Here is a 20294-nt window from a genome sequence, read left to right as displayed (position 1 = left end):
CAAAAACATGCAAGCTTTAAAAAGATCCGTTTTTGCTTGAATATTAATGTGGAAGAAAAGCATCAGTGTTTGAACCATCAGCAGGAAGCTGCTCTGCAGGACAAACGCTTCTTTTCAACCCTTTATAGTTCTGCCTCATTAAAGGCAACACATCTTCCTCTGTGTTTCAGTGGACAAACCAGAACCACACAGCTTGATGCAGATCATTTTTTATTATTAAACTGCAGATTTTGCAAGAAGGGATCAACTGTACCAGTAAATATTTGCATAAGATAGAACAAGATCACGAAACACCACAAATAAACCTTAAAAACTGATTCCCCCCCTGCTTGTCGGTTCTTCAGGATCGTGTGGGTTTATCTGACGGTGGGAGTTTGGGTGTATCCCCTCCTCGGACACTTCAGCGCCGCTGGCCTGCTGGGCTTCTTCTTCTTCAACATGGTGGTGGTGACCCTGCTCTACCTGCTCGGCGACCGGCTCAACAGTCAAATCTGGAGTGAGACATGTTACTTTTATTCATGGCGTTTAGCCTCTTTGTGTCAGGTTCTCCTTTATATCGCTCCTCTTTTGTTTTTTTCATTCCAGGAAAGAACAAGGCGGAGTGATTAAGCATTTCTGCATTTCTGAGACAGCTCTACCCCTTTTAACTACAATTATTGTTTCCAGCTCAAAACAAAAATTCATAAATATTGCATGACAGGCATCCAAGCAGCAGAATAAATCAGCCTCCACACGCTTCGGTCCAGCTGTTTGTTGTGTTTAACTTGATCCAGACTTTCGGTGCACGTCTAACCAGAAGGAGAACCGCGTCTGGATCCGGTTTAACCTGAATAAGGTGCCTAATATTCTGCTGATTGTGGAGCGTCCTGAGAAAACAAGTCCAGTCTACAATGCTGAGCAGCACTGCAGTGATATTATCACAAATCTCCAGACATTCCCAGGAACATCGTTGCTTTTGAGTCCATTAGTTTCTCTTTCTTCACCCTCCTCTCAGATCTCTGAAGCCTTTGAGGTGTTGCAAGTAGTTTGGATCGGCGTCCACCAGTCCAACAGAAAGGATCTTTGCCAGTAAATGCACATCTTCCTCACTCAGGTCGTTCTGTTAAAGAGTCATGCATCAAATGTTTCATCGCTTGTGATTTAAATGAAACGGCTGCAGCTGGAAAAAAAAAAAAACTCACCAGTTTGCTGTTGGAAGAGGATTCAGGAATTTGGGACTTTTGAGGCTTTTTTCCCTGTAAACAGCAATAATCATATCAGATAAGCAGGTGTTATGTTCCTTTGCTGGTAACTTGCTTTTGTTACATTTTCAAAAATATCAAAAGGTTACTCACATCTTTCAGGCCTGTAGAAAAGCAAATTACAACAAAGAGTAATCCGGCAACGACCTGAACGAAAGAAACACACCCGTCAATACCAGAACTACCATTCCTGTCAGACACATTTTGAACCTTTACTTACTCCAACCAGCTCCAACATGTTTGCTTCTCAAGCTCCTGTTCTGCTTCTATCGCCAGCCGTGTCTCGGTTTGATCTTTATATACTCGGCTGCTGCCACCCATCAGGCTGCTGTGCGTAAGCCAGCAGGCGAAAAACTCCCTGGTAGAACCTGCAGAACAGGATGAGCCGCATCGCCAGGAAGGCACCTGATGCTGAGTCTTAACAGTAAACAGTTCAAATTGTTTGTTACGTAAAGTGCTTGCGTAAACGTTGGAGTGGGAAGAAAGCTGTTACTGACAGCGTCAGTCACTGCAGCCTGTAATCACAGGGAACCGAGACGCACTTGGAAAACATTACAATCACCTCCACCCTCATCTGTGCATCACAAAATACTTGAGAGATTTGTCAATATGACTTTCTGGAGTCTTTAACCTTCATCATGTTTTAAAAAGCCTCATTTATTTTTTGCACCATGAGAATATAAATATTTGCTCTACTCCTCTTCACTGTTTTCCTGGGACTCGCCCAGCTGCAGCTATGAGGAAACCGCTCAGCCTGACAAGGAAAACATTTTCATCCTTAACTTTAAATTAGTCACTGAAGACTTTTATAAAATAAAATAAAAAATTATTTCCTGGACCTTTTTTACCTGCTGAGCAGTTAAACAGGAATATAGTAGTTGAATTAAATGAATTGAACTAAATTAAATGAGTCAGATTTCTGAAGAAAAGGGGGAGAGCTGAAATGTAAGAAATGATTTTTGTCTTTTTACAAGAAAAGTGTTTAATTTTTCTTATTATCTCTACCTGCTTCATGTCTTTAAAGATTGAAGCTTTTGTCCGTTTTTCATCTCAAACTATGCCAGATTGGATCTGTGAAGATCAAGTTTCAAGTCTTTTATGATTGCATTCAGGTCTGTACTTTGACCAGGCCACTCTGGCACATGAATGTTCTTTGATGAAAACAGTCTCCCTGAGACTTTGTTGCCCTGCTGGAAGCTGAACCTGACTAAGTCTCAGGTATTTCCTCCATTACTGTCCTGTTTACCTCGATCCACCTGCAAATCAACTCTGACAAGCTTCCCTGTCCCTGCTGGTGAGAGTTATTCCCACAGCATGATGCTGCCAACACCATGTTTCACCATGGGAGTGACATTCAGTGTTTATTTTCTGGCAGCCAAATCATTTTGCATGCACACCTATATGCTTATTTTAGGGGTGTCTGAGTGACAAAGGATGAAAAAAAAATTCTTGCCACACTTTTCAGATCTCATTGTGGAATATTTTAAAAAGTGTCTATCCTTTTTCATCCACTTTACAGTTATTTACTACTTTATCTGTTTCATAAAATCACAATAAAACAAGAGTTTGTTCTTGTATCCTGACGAGAACCTTGCGGAAATTTCTTCCATCATGTTAGATCTGACTTATTCATGATCTGAAGTAAATTTTCCACTCTGGATCCTCGCTTGGTGAGACATTTAATAAACCGACTGCTTGTTACTCTATAAATTAAGATGTGCTAAATTAACTCACATAAACCCTCTTTTCACCCTAGACAAACTCCAACAAGCCTGGGAGGAAAAGTGTTTTGCAACAAGCAAAACTTAGTGGAAAAATACACACAAAAAAACTCCACAGAAATGCTGAATATGGGTTTCTGCACCGCCACAGGCTGAATGCGGTCACACAGGGTTAGCCGGTCAGCAGGACTTGGGTAACACAAAGGGAAGAAAAATGTAGTGCAACAGAAGTCAGACTTTCCCAAACAAACTGGATTTACACATGTAAATTCAGGGCAAACTGCACACATTAATGCATGCAAAAAACCCAAACTGCTTGGTGAAACAGAAAAAGCCAAATATAAGAAGGAACAGCTACAGATGAAGAGGCAAACATACAGAGTCACATAAAGATAGTTACAAAGTCGGCCTTCTGTCACCTGATGGACATTTCCAGGATTAAAGTACTAATGTCTCAGCCATTATCTTTAGTCACATTGACTTTTTCAACATTGTCTTCACAGGTCAATTTCAGTCCAAAAAATATTTTAAGGCTAAAAATTATTTGTTTGGTGCTGTCTTAGAAAATCTCTTAACCTCCAAACTGTGCCAGAGGTTAATTCTAGTCTTGATTACAACTTTTCATTACTTTATTTTGCCACTGGAATGTCATGTTTTTGTTTGTTTATTGGTTTTATTTATTTTTTTTAATAAAGTAAAGCACTTCAGCCACAAACATCAGATCCTCTGAGGCAGATACCAGATTGTTTTGCTCCATGAGTGATAATCAGGCTTTTGTTTCCTCGTTCCTACATTTTCAAGAAACCAGTTTTCAGTTCTCTGCCTCCATGCAGAAAAAGAAACGAATGCCAACAAGCACCACTCACCATCACCTGCTGATCTCAGAATCTACACTCACCTCCCCCCACGAAACTCCACCGCCATATTCCGATCATATCACAAGTCTTTAAATAACCACTTACTTTTCCACCTCAGTGTCATAAATAAAGCCTGGTGGCCCGACAGGCTGATAAAACACTGACTTCTGTCTATATCTCCAGTTCTAGTCGGTCTCTGGGTCCCATCCCTCACTAGGAGCCGTTTGTCCCGGCAGACCGACCCAACCTGAGGCATGAAGCCTCCAACGGCTGCTGCTGTCATGATGCTGCCATCACCTAACTGTTCTCCCTCTCCTGTTAAAGTTTCACTTCCAAGGATGAACATGGAAAGTTCTCCTGATTGTTGGCCTGTTGTTGTGTCTCTGCTCTGTGTTCTCCAGTCGCTCATGGCAGATGGCTGGTGGTAACAATTACATATTTGTCCCTAAACTGGCTTGTTCTTTGAAAAATATGCATTTTCAAAGCTTAATACTAAACTGTTGCTCCAGTCCTGACTATTATGGAGAGTGAAGATGGCCAAATGACAATAAAAAACGTATTAAATAATTTTTAAAATGTGTCATTAATTTATTACAACTCTTCACTCGCCATAGATTCTGGATATTTTGTTGCATGTTAAAATAATATAAGTTTATTAATAAATTGCTTATTTAAAAATTTACAATAAGCTTTCAGAAATACGTTTTTCTTTATTTCGTCAACAAAAATAATGTATTTGTTATTACTAGAACTTTCTAAGTATTTTAGACTTATCAAATGTCATTTTGTATTCTTGAAGATGACATTTTTTTTTTTTTTACTTTTTTTAGTAAAGTACATTTCAAAACTTGTGCTTTTCTTACTTTTACTTTAGTAAAACAATACAGCAGGGATTGTGCTGAAATGTGCTAAACAAATAAAGTTGACTGATTGATTCAGCAGTTCAACCTGTACTTTTACTTTTACTAGAATATTTTTTCATACCATTATCTGTACTTCTTCTTAAGGACAGGATGTGAGTACTTCTAAAACCTCTGTGGAAATGTTCATTCCTGATTTCATTACCGCCAGAGGGCGCCAGATGATCCACAGCCCTGAAACAAGGCGTGCTGACTCATTTGGTTTGAAAAACAGAAACAAGGTCCAACAGAACATTTCCAGATTCTTCCATAAGACGCTCTGTACCATAACGTGATATCATCAGATGAAAAAAAATAACAACATATCTTATCGGTTTAAATAAATCCAAGAAAACCTTGTTTTGGAGTGTCTTAAATCTCATATTAACACATTTACACATTTTTAATATATTACTTTTATTTTGTAATACATATCATGACTATAGTTTTCAAATATTCAAATTAAGTACATGTTGTTTTGTGAAAACTGAACGTAGCTTTATTGTGTGAGCCCGTTTGCGCACTAAAATTCAACAATATCGCTTTTGGTTTCAGATTGTTGCTATTGTTTTGTTTTATTTTTTTATTGTCAGTATCTAACTTTAACAACTCAGAAATATTTTTGCGATTTAGACGACATAATGTGAACCAGTCTGTTAGTGGAACAATTAAAAAATATGATATGTGCGAATTTTATTGATTTTACTGTAATGTAAAAAAAAAAAAACGTTTACAACGGGATCACGCATGCGCACGATGTCCATCTAGAACATTTCTGATGCTTCGCGACATTTCTTTACTACTGGGGACAAAGTTTACGGGAATATAGTACGTTTTCCGGTGTCATTGTCAAACTTTCAAAATTAAATCTCGCCATATGTTTACAACATTATTATTTTGGCACTTAGTAATCCTTTTTTGGCATATATTTATATATTAACAGTAATTATTTAGATAAAAGTGCTTTTTAACACCGATTTGAACTGTTGATGTTGCTAACATTACTGAACGACTTTTAATTTTTAAAGTTCAACCGGAAATATTGGTTGTATTTCCGTACATTTGACACACTACATTAATAGCGCCGTACAGCGGTTGTTGACAGATCTTTTGGAGTTGAGTGGAAGATTTAGTTTCATCCAGTTGATTGTTAGCTTTCCATGGTAATCTCTGAAACATGTCCGGTGTATAATCCCTGAAAGCAGCCGCAGAGTGAAGCGCGGGGAGGCTTTTTGTGGAGCCGCTTTTGGTGAGATTCACTGCTTGGCTTTAGCGGTTCACTGAAGCATGTTCTCAAAGTTGTTTAAGAGGAGATTTTAGCGAAGCAAAAACACAATAAATATTCATTTTGGGTGTTTATATTAATGTTGGTTTCGAGTTCATGAATGAACTCCGTGCTAAATTATAACAATTTAGCTTGCTAACTGCCTCTCTTATGGTGGAATATAACCTCTTAAAGTATCGATGACACCACGTGTTGAACGCTTTGACTCAATGTATATGTTATATGTTATCTTTAAAGTAAACCGACCTGTTAACTGCTTCATAGACATCAAATTGGGCAGGTTGCATCATTCATTGCTCTCCTGGCTAGCTCGTCATCTCCATGCTATCTTTGGTAACCGGAAACATCATCCTGGATTATTAGAATGTTGTCAATCCTGGCTATTAATGTAAAGTGTGTTAATTATGTTATTTATATGCACATGATGTCAGAAAGGTACTCCGATTAAGAAGACCAAAGCTTCAAGAGGAAAGTTAATTATTAGCTTGGCTAATTGGTTTAAAGCCTGTATGCAGGTGCATGTCTAAAGGTGAGAATAACACCAAACATTCATTTATTGACTAATTAATACCATTCATTCAGGAATGTTAGACTTTACTCAACCATGAAAACAGCTGCTTTGACAGATAGACAGTCATTGTCACCTCCCAGTTGCCTTCTCACGTGTTGTATCCACACATATTGAAGGAAAGTTTGGTGGAAGAAAAATGTGCTCAAGCAGCATTGAGTTTGGAGATGCACAAGACGTATCAGAGCCTCAAGAATAACCATACACCGATTTTTACAGAACTAGTAGAGTGTTCAGATGAAAATACATGTATAATTTCGTTTAGAAATCAAGAGTATTAAGGCAGAGAATCCAAACTGCTTGAAGTCCAGGTTAAAGTTTCCACCACACCATGTCCTCTGCTGGTGTTATCCACTGGGTTTTATCAAGTTCGACTACAATAGTTCATGCAAAAGGAGCCGCAACCACGTACTGGGTGCATCTACTCACATTATATAGTGTAAAAGAAAGATGATGGTGTTCTTTATGTTAGGTTTTGTGATTAAAGGCTGGATTTGCTACTTTTTAATGGAAAATGTATATATTTTTGTACAGTTTTGGCTTAATTACTACTCTGAAGATGTTCTTTCTGCAAATGGTCTTTTGTTGACTTTGTTTAATCTAGTTAATGATTAATTACAAAATTACATGATGATTATTCCAATAATCATTTCATCATGATTAATCGTTTCCACTCTACTTCCATTACATACAAATCATAATAAGAAGCCAGTGATTATTGCTTTTCTTTGTGGTTACAGTGATCCTCCTTGTCTGTGCTTTATGAATCTATAATGATGATATTTTTGTGCAGGGTGAAGTGTATCCTGCAGCACAGTGAGGGCCACCATGCTGTGTTGGGGAAACGCCTCCTACGGACAGCTCGGCCTGGGCGGGATCGACGACGAGATCGTAGTTGAGCCGCGGAGGTGCGAGTTTTTCCACGGGAAGCGAGTGAGCGACGTTGGCTGCGGCCGTAGACACACGGCCTTCCTGCTGGACGATGGGACCGTCTACACCTGCGGCTGCAACGACCTGGGCCAACTGGGGCACGATAAGTCCAGGAAGAAACCAGGTTGGTGACGTTCATGGTTTCTGTCTGGTTCCGTGGGCCTCTGCTCATAAAAATCTGAACCGTGTCATCTATCAGAGCAGGTCGTGGCCTTGGACGCACAGATTATCTTGGCGTTGTCCTGCGGGGAGTCGCACACGCTGGCCTTAAACGACAAAGGCCAGGTTTTCTCCTGGGGACTCGGCTCAGACGGACAGCTGGGTTTAAATAACTTTGAAGAATGTATTCGAGTTCCGAGGTAGAGCCAGTGACTTACTATTAAAATTAGTTTTTTTGCAACAGCTGCAGTAGGAATTTGTTGGGATTTTATGTGACAAACCAATACAAGCTGGCAAATCATTATGACAATGTAAGGAAACTAATGCATAGTTTTCTAAAGTATTAATATTTTAAAATATTTATTTTTTAATTGGAAAAATTAAGTTGTATTTGTATTTACCCATTACACTGACACATCTAAATAAAAAAGTGAGTACATTGAGCCTCATGTGTTTCTGTGGATTCCCCAAACTTCTTCATGAAGCCCAGAAGTTAAGTAAAGTGAGGTTCTAACGAGGGCTGCTAATTCATTTTGATTAATTAATTATACAGCCAGTATAAATAAATGACGTTACGTTACAGACAAGTTAACCAGCGAAGAGAATAATAAATAAAAAGCACTTTTTTACCTAACAAACTTTAAAAGAATAAAAAGCTATATAACATTAGATTTTTTTAGTTAACAGTTATACACTACCACTTTTTGTTGCTCTGTCATCCATTCCCAATAAAAAATATAAAAATTTGTGGGGGGGAAAAAGGTCAGAAGGGAACAAAGCAATATTTGCTTCTGCTTTTGTTATATAAAGTCTGATAAAATGTGTTGTTTTCATTCTGCTGATGTTCTTGTTTTATATGTTTTATCAGGAACATCAAGAGTTTATCAGATGTACAGGTAGCCCAGGTGGCTTGTGGGTTCTGGCACTCACTCGCTCTCTCCAGAGGTGAGGATATTTTGTTTGGTTTATTTCTTTTTCCCCTCGTTTCGGTTCTGGTCCATCACGGCGCGTTTGTTTCCAGGCGGCCAGATCTTCTCCTGGGGTCAGAACCGATACGGCCAGCTGGGGCTGGGCCTGACGGATCAGAGCGTCTCCACGCCTCAGGCCGTCCAGTCGCTGCAGGCCATTCCCTTCGCTCAGCTGGCAGCAGGTGGCGCTCACAGCTTCGCCCTCACTCTCTCTGGAGCCGTGTTCGGCTGGGGCCGCAACAAGTTCGGCCAGCTGGGGGTCAACGACACCAACGGTGGGCGCTTTACGAAGCCTTAGGCTGCCTGGGAGTGTCTGAGTCTAATTCTCCTCTGGTCTTCAACAGATCGCTGCTTCCCAACTCTCCTCAAGTCCCTGAGATCCCAGAGAGTGATCTACGTCTCCTGTGGAGAAGATCACACAGCTGTGCTCACAAAGGTCGGCTGGATCTGTTCTGCTGTTCAGAATTGCATAAAGATGAAGTTTGTAGCTCTACATGCAATAAAAAAGCAAATCATTCAGCTGTGTTGAACCCTGCCAGGCATGTTGTTAGAATATAGATTATTTCTGACTACAAATGATGGACGATTTAAGAGATTTGGGTCAAAGAAAACAAATTTGATGAGATGTTCTGCTGTATTTGCATGTTTCTAATCATTTTCAGCCTCATGTTTCTGTGTGTTTCCACAGGAAGGGGGTGTGTTTACGTTTGGAGCAGGAGGATACGGACAGCTCGGCCATAACTCCACCAACCATGAAATCAACCCCAGGAAGGTGTTTGAGCTCATGGGAAACACAGTCACTCAGATTTCATGTGGAAGGTAAACGATAAAAGGATAAAGTGAGAGATAAAACACAGATGCTGCGTCTGCTTAGACATTCATAACATTCTGAACATCAGGCAGCACACGCTGGCTTTCACGCCCGCTTGTGGGAAGATCTACTCGTTTGGACTGGGAGGGAACGGCCAGCTGGGCACACGCGCCACCTGCAACAGGAAGAGCCCCTCCCCCGTTAAAGGACCCTGGGCCGCTTCCTGTCCCTCAGAGGAGAACGGTGAGACTTCCTGACTAAAGCTGGAGAAAATCTAAAGATCCAGTTTTAAATGGTTGCTAATTAAAGCACATGAGATGAAAATCCAATAATAATCCAATAATAGACATGAATACTATGTCTATTATTGTGCTAACCATATGCTTTAATGTCCAGACTTGGAGCAGAGCTGCTGGGTCAAAAGGATTTACGCTGGAGGAGATCAGAGCTTTGCTCATTATTGCAGCACTATTGTAAGTAAACTGTCCTCTTTAATTAAATTATTTTAGTTTGCCTTTAAAAACCGATTTGTTCAGTAATATTGTTTTTTGTCCCCTATTGCTCTCCCTACATTAATAATTCGAATCTCTAGATTTTGGAAGGAAAATTTAATCTTTTTTCTTTTTTTCCTTCTGGTACAAAAGTAAATGTAATTAGACGCTCTGAAATTAAACCTGAGTTATTAAAGTTTCTGAATTCAAAACGCCAGTGGCATTCAGGGTCTGTATAACGGAATATGATGCATTCAAGTACAGTTCGTCACACTGAGAAGCCTCTAGCTGCGCCTGACCACTTGCACTAATGGACCGTAACCATGAATCCACTGCTGTAGTCGTCAATATTTTACTAAAAAATATAAAATCTTGAAAGTCAAATTAAACGTTGAGCATCTTGAAAAAGTATTGACACCCTTTAATAGTAGCTAAACATGGTGATTCAAAGCAGTCAGCTGGCCATCCATGGAGATTTCCTTCATATTATAACTATGACTGAATTTTAATGTCTGTAGTTAAATTTGAATCTGTTCTTGTAATTGGACTGAGTTAATTCCCCAGTTCTGGGTATTAAACGGACCTTGTTGTAATTTAGTTTTGCTTTTTGACCTTTTCCACATTTTGTTGCCTAACAGCTAAAAACTTCAGTGTATTCAAAAAGTTTGAATGAACAAAAGAGATTTTGAGAGATTTTTGTTCATTCAAAATCTCTTTACTTATTGTTGTGGTGGATGATGCTTTGGGCAGAAAGGATCTCCAGTAGCAGTCAGTCTTACAACAAATCTGAAGAAGCCTCTGACTGAAGACAGTCTCATGACATTCTAGCAACTTAATATCTGAGCATCAGATATCAATATACAGTTTAAAGTACATTTAAGAATCAGAAATGCAAAAAAAAGCCAAAAATGTTCTGCTCTACAAACTGAAATACATCAAGTTTGTTTTTCAAACCTGATGGATTATATCAACATAAGCTGATATGGCTCTTCCTGTCTTTATTGTAGGAACCTCAGGACATGGACATTTTGACAGTACAAGATCCTCAAAGAAGGGTTTGCACCCTGAATGAGGAGATCATCCAGAAATGGCTGAACAACTCACCAGGACGACTCCCAGTCGACGTGTCCAAGTAAATCAGTCTCTCAGATTTCTCCTGCCCTGATATTCCTACGAATGAATCTTCTCAGCTCAGTTTGGAGGGTTTGTTGCACCATGTTAATAATGTCTCTGTCTGCTTCCTGCAGTGAGATCGACCTGGTGTTCTCCTCTGCCTGCTGCCTGAACGGCTCCTTTCTGTCCACCAGGTAATCGGCAGAACCAAACCTTCTCCACCTCTTAGTCTCGTCGCTCGTTTTAAAGCTGGTTTTTCCTTCTGCTCAGTCACCCGGATCACTTCAGTACCAGCAGTAAATATTCTGGGGTGGATATGAACATGGCCCGGCTGCTTCTCCACAGGCTGGTCCAGCAGGACCACCCAAAGATTTCTCAGCAGGTCAGTCAAGAACAGAACCGAACTTCAGGCAAACACATCGACGTCACAGAGCAGATAGGAAAATAAACACCGTACCGAGCTAAGCAACGTAATATAAATATGAAATACAGATATGTGTATAAATGTGTGTACATACTCACATATACATACATACAAACGCACATACACTCATGTATACATACACCCACAGAAATGTATATGAATATAATATATTGAATGCGTTTGTTAGTCTATTAAGGTTGTTTGATATTTTTTTTGTCCACAGCATAAATTTGCCTAAATGATGGATATTTTTTCAAATCCTTTATTATTGATTTTTAGAAATATATTAACTGATATGGTACAAAACTAACCTGAGGTAAATAAATAAGATTATAACAAGTAGAAATAAGATGCAACAATTGAATAATGCCAGATAACTCTGATGATAAAATATATATATTAATAAATGGTGGATTTTTCTGAGCATCAGAGTCTGAATGTGTCGTCGTGCTGCTTTGTGGCCTGAACTCGTCCCTGATGGATCCGGTCCATCCTCAGTAACTGTAACCGGCCCGCTGTTCTCAGGTTGCTGCCAGCCTGGAGAAGGAGCTGATTCCCAAACTGAGCAGCTCTCCTCCAGACATCGAGGCCCTGAGGCTCTACCTGTCGCTGCCTGAAAGCCCTCTGTTCAGCGACCGCAGCAACTACATCACCATCACCATCCCCTTTGCCAAATGCGTCGTCGGCCTGAAGGAGGCGCCGCTGAAGGTTTTAGGTTGGTTCCCTTCATACTCACTGAACATCATTCCTCACCTGGTCAGATTGAAAGAAAGAGTAAAAACACAACAGGAAGTCATAAGTAGTAGCTAAAAAGTCATAACTATGAGAATAAGCCATGATTACCAGTTTATGTTTTAAAGCCATAAATCTGAGGTTTTTAGTCAAATGTTTGATGTTTTCAAAGTCATAATTTTGACTTTTTAAAAATAATTTTGAGTTTTAATTTTATGATTTTGAGTTTTTAGTCATAATTTGGTTTCTGATGGGTTTTTTTAATGGCTTCAGGGAACTGGTGGTCCACATTCGAACCGCTGTTCTTCCAGCGGCTTGTCGATCTCTACAAGGACGTCGTTGTGTTTCTGCTCCAGATGCACAAAATGGGCATTCCTCCAGCCGAGCAGCGGATCTTCACCTGCTTCTTGGACACTTCGCTCCGGTTCCTGGAGATTCTGCACAAGGTGAGAGAAGGTTTGGTGACTGGTTCTCCTGCTGCCGGGTTTGCTCTGCTTTCACTTTGCTGCTCTCTAAAGGTGAACGAGAAATCAGGAAGCATCATCCAGTACGACAAGTTCTACATCCACGAGCTGGACGCCCTGATCGACATCAGGAACGACTACGTCACCTGGATTCAGAGGCAGATGTACCCCATGGTGAGTCAGAGGGAAAGTATTCACACCCTGGAGGTTTTCACACCTTGTGATTAAATCTCTGATTTGTCTTTTTTTCTCCTTCTTTTCTTAAAAAGTGTTGATGTGTGTTTGTGTCCTCAGGGTCGTGACGGTGTGGTAACTCTCTGCAAATATCCCTTCGTCTTCGACGCTCAGGCCAAGACGGCGCTGCTTCAGACAGACGCCGTCATTCAGATGCAGGTATCTACTGCAGTTCTGCTGGGTTTCTGCACTGTACCTACACAACTGGGCCAGTTTTGCCTGAACCTGTGTGTGAACACCAGATGGCGGTGGATCAGGCGCAGCTGCAGAACTTCAGCTCCATGTTCCTGCCCGCTGTGGAGTCGGTCAACCCCTGCCTCATCCTCATCGTTCGCAGGGAGAACATCGTGGGCGACACTATGGAGGTCCTCAGGAAGTCCAAGAACGTTGACTACAAGAAACCACTGAAGGTAAACACCGCTCACATCGGCGTTTATAGAAGAAAGCCAGCAAAGGTTAGATGATTTAATAGCAAAGTTTGTATGAATTTAATATTAATGCAGCTTTTGTTCCTCATGTCTTAAGAATCTGCACTGATTGGGTGAGAATCAGGAGAAAACAGGAACTTGTAGTGTAACTTTTTACAGTCTCAAAAAATGAAAAATAGGAAAGTATGTGAAAAAATCTGAATAAAGAAATAGTAATTCCTGCTTACAAAGTTCACCTGATAGAACTTTTTAACTTTATTAATTAATCCACTGTAAATTTACAGATAATTTGATTTATTATTATTATTGTAACTATTATTATTTACACACTGATTATTTTATTCAGTTCACCATCACACTCTCACACACACACACTCATTAATATTCATTAATTAACTCACAGTACTGTTGTTTTTTCACTAATGTAATGTACCGTTGCCATGTATCTTGTACTGTGATGTAAAATAAAAAAGTCTCAATATTTTGTTAAATTATGTGTTTTTCTCTGCCTTGTGGCCTCCGTTGCAGGTGATCTTTGTGGGAGAAGATGCAGTGGATGCTGGAGGAGTCAGGAAGGAGTTCTTCCTCCTGATCATGAAGGAGCTGCTGGATCCCAAATATGGGATGTTTCGCTACTATGAGGAATCCAGACTCATCTGGTTTTCACACAAGGTGTGAGCGCTCGGCGATAATGATGATAAACTTCAACACAGAAAGTTTACAAAGTAGCCAAATAAATTAGCCCTTTAGAATTTATCTGTAAAAATTCATTTAGGGGAAGCTCAGTGCGCTAAACGTCTTCAAAGTTAACAAAACTATTAAGGCCCCAAGTAAAAAATTAGCATCGCTATTAGCAACTGTGTGTACCATTGACAGTAAGGATCCATCATCATTGACCTTGACTTTGTGGTGTCTGAACAGCATCTCTGTTCAATCTTTTCCCGGCTCTGCTTACCGCTGCAGACGTTCGAGGACTTTGACCTGTTTAACCTCATCGGGGTCATCTGTGGTCTGGCCATCTACAACTTCACCATCGTAGAGCTCAACTTCCCTCTGGCGCTCTACAAAAAGCTCCTGAAGAGGAAGCCAACGCTAGAAGACCTGAAGGAGCTCATGCCAGACGTGGGAAGGTTTGTGTCTATCTACCGTCCTTCAAAATATTTAAATTCTGCCTGTTTTGACCGTTTTGGGATACGATCTTAAACCAGGAGCCTGCAGGAACTACTGGACTACACTGAAGACGACATTGAAGACACTTTCTGTTTGAATTTCACTGTAAGTTAACATTTGTTGAAAACGGGTAAATAATTCCGTCTTTGAAAGAAAACATTTTAAAACGCCGCCTGCTTGTTTTCCAGATTACTGAGGATAACTACGGAGCCACTGAGGTCCTGGAGTTGGTACCAAACGGTGAAAACATTAATGTCAATAAGTCAAACCGGTAAAAATGTCTTGGCTGTCTTATTATTCATTAGCTGATGTAGGAGTCCTCAGGGTTTCATCTTACCATGACGATGTTTGTTGTAGGCAGGAGTTTGTGGACGCCTACGTGAATTACGTCTTTAACAAGGCAGTGGCTCCGCTGTTCGAGGGATTTTACTCAGGTTTCCACAAAGTGTGCGGTGGGAGGGTTTTAGATCTGTTCCAGCCGAGCGAACTGCAAGCTATGATCATTGGGAACACCAACTATGACTGGACAGAGCTGGAGAAGGTGACCTTTCACAACCTCCTACTGTTCTTTGTAAAAGTATTCATACCTTTTCACATTCTGTCACACTGCCATATTCAGAGTTTTATTTATGGGGATTTCTTTGCGACAGACTAACAGAACCTTTTAGTGGAGCCACATTTGGGAAAAATCATGAAGTAAACCTCTTCAGGGTTACAAAACACAAGAAATGGTAGAAATGGTAAATGGGCCTAGTCAAAGGTTGTGGTAAGTCTGAGCTTTAGCTGTGTTCCAAAGAGGAATGGGCACAGATTTCAGTGCTTAGCTCTTCTTCAGTGTTGGAAACAGACCTAAAAAATCCTTCACTTCAGTTATGACAGAAATGCTTCACATCTGTCTGGAGATTCAACACAAATGTTGGTCAATCAGGAAATCCCAGTAGAGTCCTTTGCTGTTTGGTTTGTGTAATGTGACAAAATGTGGAAAAGTTCAACACGTTTTCAAAGCGCAGTGTGTGCAACATCACTGGAAAGTCCTAGCATGAATAATTCTGGCTTTGGTTCTGCAGAGCACTGAATATAAAGGAGAGTACTGGGCCGAACATCCCACCATAAAGCTCTTCTGGGAGGTCTTCCACGAACTTCCGCTGGAGAAGAAGAAACTGTTTCTATGTAAGTTTGATGAACCGTCTGAGCTTTAAACCTGATAAAGACGGTTCCCCCTCAGCCAGCTGAATTCACGCTGCCCCCGTTTCTCCAGTGTTCCTCACAGGAAGCGACCGCATCCCCATCCTGGGCATGAAAAGCCTGAAGCTGGTGATCCAGCCGACCGGCGGAGGGGAGCACTACTTGCCTGTAGCCCACACCTGCTTCAACCTGTTGGACCTTCCCAAGTACTCGAGTATAGAAACGCTGAGAGAGAAGCTTTTACATGCGATAGATCACAATCAAGGCTTCAACCTGGCCTGATGCAGGAAGAGGACTGGAGCTGCGACTGTTGATGGCGAACACATTCCCACATCGCTCACTGGCTGGGGAGAGGAGTCCCATTTTCCAAACTTAGTTCTTGCCATCACAGTATTTCAATATTAGGATTAATATCAGCTGTGATATACAGCTATGTAGATATGCTTTTATTCATGTTTGGATGACCCAAGTATGATGATGCAGACTACTGCTGTGTACCATAAAATGCTCTGAAACACAACTCCTGTAACAAACAGTGAAATGGCAGCAAAAAGCTTAAAACGTACGATCCGGTATTTCTAACTGACATCAAAACAGGAAGTGATCTCGCCCATAAATTCAAAAATAAACAAAGGTGTGCTCTATTCCCAGACATGACACCGTGTTCGGAGTCAGTCGCTGTACTTTGCAGGAGTTGTGTTCAGCAAATGTTTGAATCTGCACAAGCTGAGAAGCGTTTGAATGCGGACTTCATTTTATTGGCTGTATGCCTTAAACAATCCACAGATTAAAAATAAAGTACAGCCACTAAGAAATAAAAATCCCTCTTGGAGGAGATGAGTGGTTGAAGGTGGTGGTGAACAGGAGTTCTGTCATTTTTTTTTTTTTTTTCTTTGATGCTATAAAATTGTAATTTAAGTATTTTTTAATTGTTCCAAAGGAAAAAATTTCAGTATTTTCACAAACCAAACTTTTCTGGACTTTAAATAGTTTTGATCATTTTGCACTATGTATCGTTTTGTTGTTCTATGAATATAACACAAAATCAGTTTAATTTACAAAAACAAGTTAGAATTACTTGCAGAAATTGGCATTTCTAGGAATGCATTGATGTGAATATTTGAGTTGATATTAATATTGCATCAACTAATTTGCTTCTGCTTCAGTTAATCAATCCTTGATTCTGTACTGCATCACCATTACATGACCAAAACAAATATTTCGGTTGGACCAGAACTGATATTTTTTTTTAAAAGAACGTTGATGGATATCAAAGTTGATACCGAAAAATCGTGTATCACCAGTCATTTAAACATTTTTTCCAAAAGTATATCCAAGGCAAGAAATGCAACACAAATCTATTTTTCTTTTTTGCCCATATGTGGCTTTTTCATAGGTCTAAATTACCAGTTATATTTTCACTCAAAAAATGTATTTATTCCTCTCGTAATAATTCTGACCCGTTTCATAGCGTCTGAATGGGTCATGTAGCATCAATCCAGCGTTTAAGTCATTGACGTGACATTACCGCCAGATGCCGTCAATCCAGACGTAAACAATGGCTGAAAATTACAGTCATGAAATTTCAACGAATAAACTTTTCTTCAGATGTTGCTGTCAGTTCTATCAGTTGTAATTTTAATACCATTTTCCTTAATCTTATGATCTTATTAGTACTATCGGCTCTCAATTAAAATCGATCTACAGCGGCATCCATTACTTCCGTGAACGGTGCGCTGCTGTGGGCCGTCAGCGCTCTTCTGCGCATGCGCATCAGTATGAAAGCCACGTTTTGTTGGATGCGATTCTATTTCTTTGATCTGACTCGGTTGTTTCGTGTTTTTTCTCCTCGGACAGACAGGAACTCGATTCTTTTTCTCACACGTTTTAATTTTAATGACAAACTGTACATGTTAAGTGACATTCCACTGAAGGACAACATGGCTGTCCAGTGTTGACGTGGCACACAGAAGTCCTAATGGGGCAGTTCGTGATGGACCAGCTTGTAGTGAGACCCACATTCAGGACACCGTTGGGGTTCTCCCTCATGGAGCCAGAACCACACGATAGCAGTGTTGTCTTCTTCGCCTGCAACAAGAAAACCAGAAAAATCACTCAAATTTAGCATAGTAATGCAACTTGGAGTAACTTTATAGAAGTTTCTTACAGAGGCAGCCAACCAGCCTCTTGTTTCCGATACTGGGAACGATGTGAGGGTCTGTTTTGGTGCCGGTGTACTGTTTGGGCTTCAGGATGCTGTAGGGATCCTGTGAAAATCAGAAAATAAGGTCAAGCAAAATACACCACTGTTTACCAAAACAGCTCAGAGTGGGAGCCTCAGAAAGTTGGAGGGAAGATGAGAAAAAAAGTAAAAATAAGAAAATTTAACTCCATAACTTTTTAAATCTTAAATTTATGTTGTTCAACAATTATTCAATAAAATATAAGTTAAAAAGTATTTAAATGTTATTTCTGATGCTATTTTTCTGATTGGCTGCCATTCAAATTCACCAAGCTGCTTTTCTCCATAGAAAGCAAAAAGAAAAAAAAAAGAAAAAGTTCTGATAAGAATAAAAAAACTAAAACAAAGGAGCTGACTCTGCTGCAAAAAAGATAACTATGGGAATAAAATACAATTTCATGTGCTCAATATAAATTACCTATTTTTTTAGAAACAAGAGAATTGTGATGAAAAAATTTATTATCTGGTAATAGTGATAATATGTGATAAAACTTTCCTCTGCAGAACTCATGAGTAATCAGAAGGTATAAGACAGCATTTATGTCTCATAAATGTTGAAAAAGTAATTAATAGTAATAATTAATAAATTATTATTAAAGTAATAATTAACGAATTATAACATTCTAAACGTTGTCGTTGTAGAAAAGGGCCCCAGTCCAGAGATAATGCTTTTTGGTGAGCCATGGCAACATTTTGGGAACTCCTGTACCAGAGAACATGGATCAGAAACTCACTTTTCCTTGTTTGAGGGCCTGCAGGGTGCGTCGCTCCAGTCCAGTCGCCTGCTCCTCATCAGTTGGGATTCCTGGGAAAAAACGGTGCGTCAATAAGCTGAAATAGAGCATGTGGTTAAATAGTTTGGTGGCAATAAAAGCGAACTTCGTCACTGGACACCTTCCCTCCAATCAGCAGGAAAACTGGCTGCAATCCAGGGAAAGCTGCCAAGGAGGTGGGTCTATCAAAGGCCGCAACACAAAGTCCAAATGACCTTCATTACTGTCCCAACTGTTGCCACATTCATTTAAACACAATGAAATACAACACAATGACAAGTGGTTTAGGGACTTCCACAGAGCACAGAAAATGCGCAGTTTATTTAAAAAAAAAAAAACTGAAAATGACGCAGTTTCTAGCAAGGAACATTCACCTAGATTGAGTCCGAGCCACCGCTAAGTTTTCCCCGCAGGGGAACGGAGAGACTCCCCGGCTATAAATACATTTTCTTACCCCCAACCGAGGCCATGGCTCGCTGCAGCGGCCTCGCCGCGGTGCCCCCCCTCAGCTGGAGGACTCTTAACGGGCAGGTGCGGAGAAGAAGGCGGGCCGCCATGCTGGTTCTGGTGCTGGTTCGGTTCCACTCAGGTAAAGACAATGACCTGGCTGTAACACGGCTGAGAGCAGGACTAAAATGACCCCTATACAGCCGACCAATGGGAGCGAAAGTTATGGCTGCGGCAGCCAATGGGATTTTAGGGAGGGCGGTCCAATGAACAACCGAGTTAAAAAGGTGCGAAAAATCAAATCTGACCACGAATAAACAAATATAGATAGAAAAAATTAGAATGACGTTGGAAAATGTAATACTATACACCATAAATTGAAATAATCCAAGCATTTATTGCACAGAAATGAACATTCAGAAGCCTAACATTTCTGTTTAAAATATCCCTTTTAAACATTGATCTTATGTCATATTCTAATTTTCTAAGACATTACATTTTGTGTTGTCATAATAATCAATATTACAAGAAATAAAGGCTTAAAGTATTACACTCAATGTAACATGACACTAAATGAGATTTACTTTCTGAAATGAGTGACAAAAAGTATTTTTCACAATAGTTAAATTATTTAAGGCACCACTTTAAAATTTTCACTCTTCTTTAGGCAAAACATGTTAACTTAACACAAATTTTAATATTTATCCAACCAAGTAACAATGGGATAATTGAAAAATTTTAATTAGGTATTTTGTTTCTTGTATTTTGTACAGATTAAGAATGTTTTACTGTCTTTTCATGACCTTTGAGAGAAGAAAAGTATATATATACTTAATCCCAGTTAAACTTTTACCCGCATAAACAGGACATAAATCCTGAAGGAGAATCAGGAAGGGAAAAGCAAAGCAGTGATAGTCGCTGTTTGTGTTGTTGTCCAGGTGGAGGCGCTGTGTTGTGAGCAAGCAGCAGTGATTTAGTTGTTGATTTGCAGTAAATGTGTTTCTTGGAGCCGCTCCGTTGATGAGGCAGAGTGTTGATCAGTCAGTCAGGAGGAGCAGACGCAGTAAAAAGACTGAGTCTCGCTGTATTACTCAGGCTGCGCTACAGCGTCTATTCACAGGCGCGATCCCACTACTGAGCGGCACGGGGGCT

At 40.1% G+C, this 20294-nt stretch overlaps 3 protein-coding genes across 7 annotated transcripts in view; 2 read left to right on the top strand and 1 right to left on the bottom strand.

Moving 5' to 3' along the window:
* LOC106952679 (androgen-dependent TFPI-regulating protein) overlaps positions 1–736 on the top strand; it is a 9728-nt gene extending 8992 nt beyond the window's left edge. For 2 of the 3 annotated variants that reach the window (XM_015040952.1, XM_015040951.1), the window contains exon 5: positions 345–736. In XM_015040952.1, coding sequence (XP_014896438.1) covers positions 345–609 — 265 coding nt within the window. In that variant the 3' untranslated portion in view covers positions 610–736. The remainder of the gene's footprint in view (positions 1–344) is intronic. The other variant, XM_015040953.1, reaches the window with a different exon arrangement.
* Positions 737–5782: 5046 nt separating this feature from the next.
* On the top strand, positions 5783–16541 carry herc4 (HECT and RLD domain containing E3 ubiquitin protein ligase 4). 3 transcript variants are annotated; one of them, XM_015040948.1, is made up of 24 exons: positions 5783–5967; positions 7365–7625; positions 7701–7860; positions 8529–8605; positions 8682–8903; positions 8973–9064; positions 9317–9447; positions 9528–9682; positions 9836–9912; positions 10938–11062; positions 11178–11237; positions 11314–11425; positions 11993–12182; positions 12473–12645; positions 12718–12837; positions 12958–13056; positions 13140–13307; positions 13854–13997; positions 14289–14455; positions 14534–14600; positions 14684–14766; positions 14853–15036; positions 15563–15665; positions 15754–15962. In XM_015040948.1, exons 2-24 carry the CDS (start codon positions 7400–7402, stop codon positions 15960–15962), a joined length of 3144 nt encoding a protein of 1047 aa, XP_014896434.1. In that variant the 5' UTR covers positions 5783–5967; positions 7365–7399. The 3 variants fall into 3 exon arrangements, with proteins under 3 accessions (XP_014896434.1, XP_014896435.1, XP_014896436.1); XM_015040949.1 differs by lacking the exon at positions 5783–5967 and having other exon boundaries at positions 7400–7625; positions 15754–16541; XM_015040950.1 differs by lacking the exon at positions 5783–5967 and having other exon boundaries at positions 7452–7625; positions 7706–7860; positions 15754–16541.
* A 1008-nt stretch (positions 16542–17549) lies between these two features.
* On the bottom strand, positions 17550–19347 carry cox5b2 (cytochrome c oxidase subunit 5B2). Its single transcript, XM_015040954.1, has 4 exons — positions 19150–19347; positions 18657–18727; positions 17848–17947; positions 17550–17768 (listed from the first exon to the last, which is right to left on the bottom strand). The coding sequence occupies exons 1-4, from the start codon at positions 19250–19252 to the stop codon at positions 17656–17658; spliced, it is 387 nt and encodes a 128-aa protein (XP_014896440.1). The 5' UTR covers positions 19253–19347; the 3' UTR covers positions 17550–17655.
* Positions 19348–20294: the final 947 nt, after the last annotated feature.

Source organism: Poecilia latipinna, unplaced genomic scaffold (genome assembly GCF_001443285.1).
Source record: "Poecilia latipinna isolate Pla-1442-1.1 unplaced genomic scaffold, P_latipinna-1.0 Scaffold534, whole genome shotgun sequence".
NCBI classification, from domain to species: Eukaryota; Metazoa; Chordata; class Actinopteri; order Cyprinodontiformes; family Poeciliidae; genus Poecilia; species Poecilia latipinna.
This window is presented reverse-complemented; position numbering and strand designations above follow the sequence as displayed.

Bases quoted from the DNA above. Each gene is read 5' to 3' on its own strand.
- herc4 (XM_015040949.1), top strand. From the start codon at position 7,400: ATGCTGTGTTGGGGAAACGCCTCCTACGGACAGCTCGGCCTGGGCGGG. The intron at 9,065-9,316 runs GTCGGCTGGATC...GTGTTTCCACAG, and splicing joins ACACAGCTGTGCTCACAAAG to GAAGGGGGTGTGTTTACGTT. The intron at 13,308-13,853 runs GTAAACACCGCT...CCTCCGTTGCAG, and splicing joins ACTACAAGAAACCACTGAAG to GTGATCTTTGTGGGAGAAGA.
- cox5b2 (XM_015040954.1), bottom strand. From the start codon at position 19,252: ATGGCGGCCCGCCTTCTTCTCCGCACCTGCCCGTTAAGAGTCCTCCAG. The intron at 17,948-18,656 runs GTGAGTTTCTGA...TGATTTTCACAG, and splicing joins AGGCCCTCAAACAAGGAAAA to GATCCCTACAGCATCCTGAA. The intron at 17,769-17,847 runs GTAAGAAACTTC...TTCTTGTTGCAG, and splicing joins GAGGCTGGTTGGCTGCCTCT to GCGAAGAAGACAACACTGCT.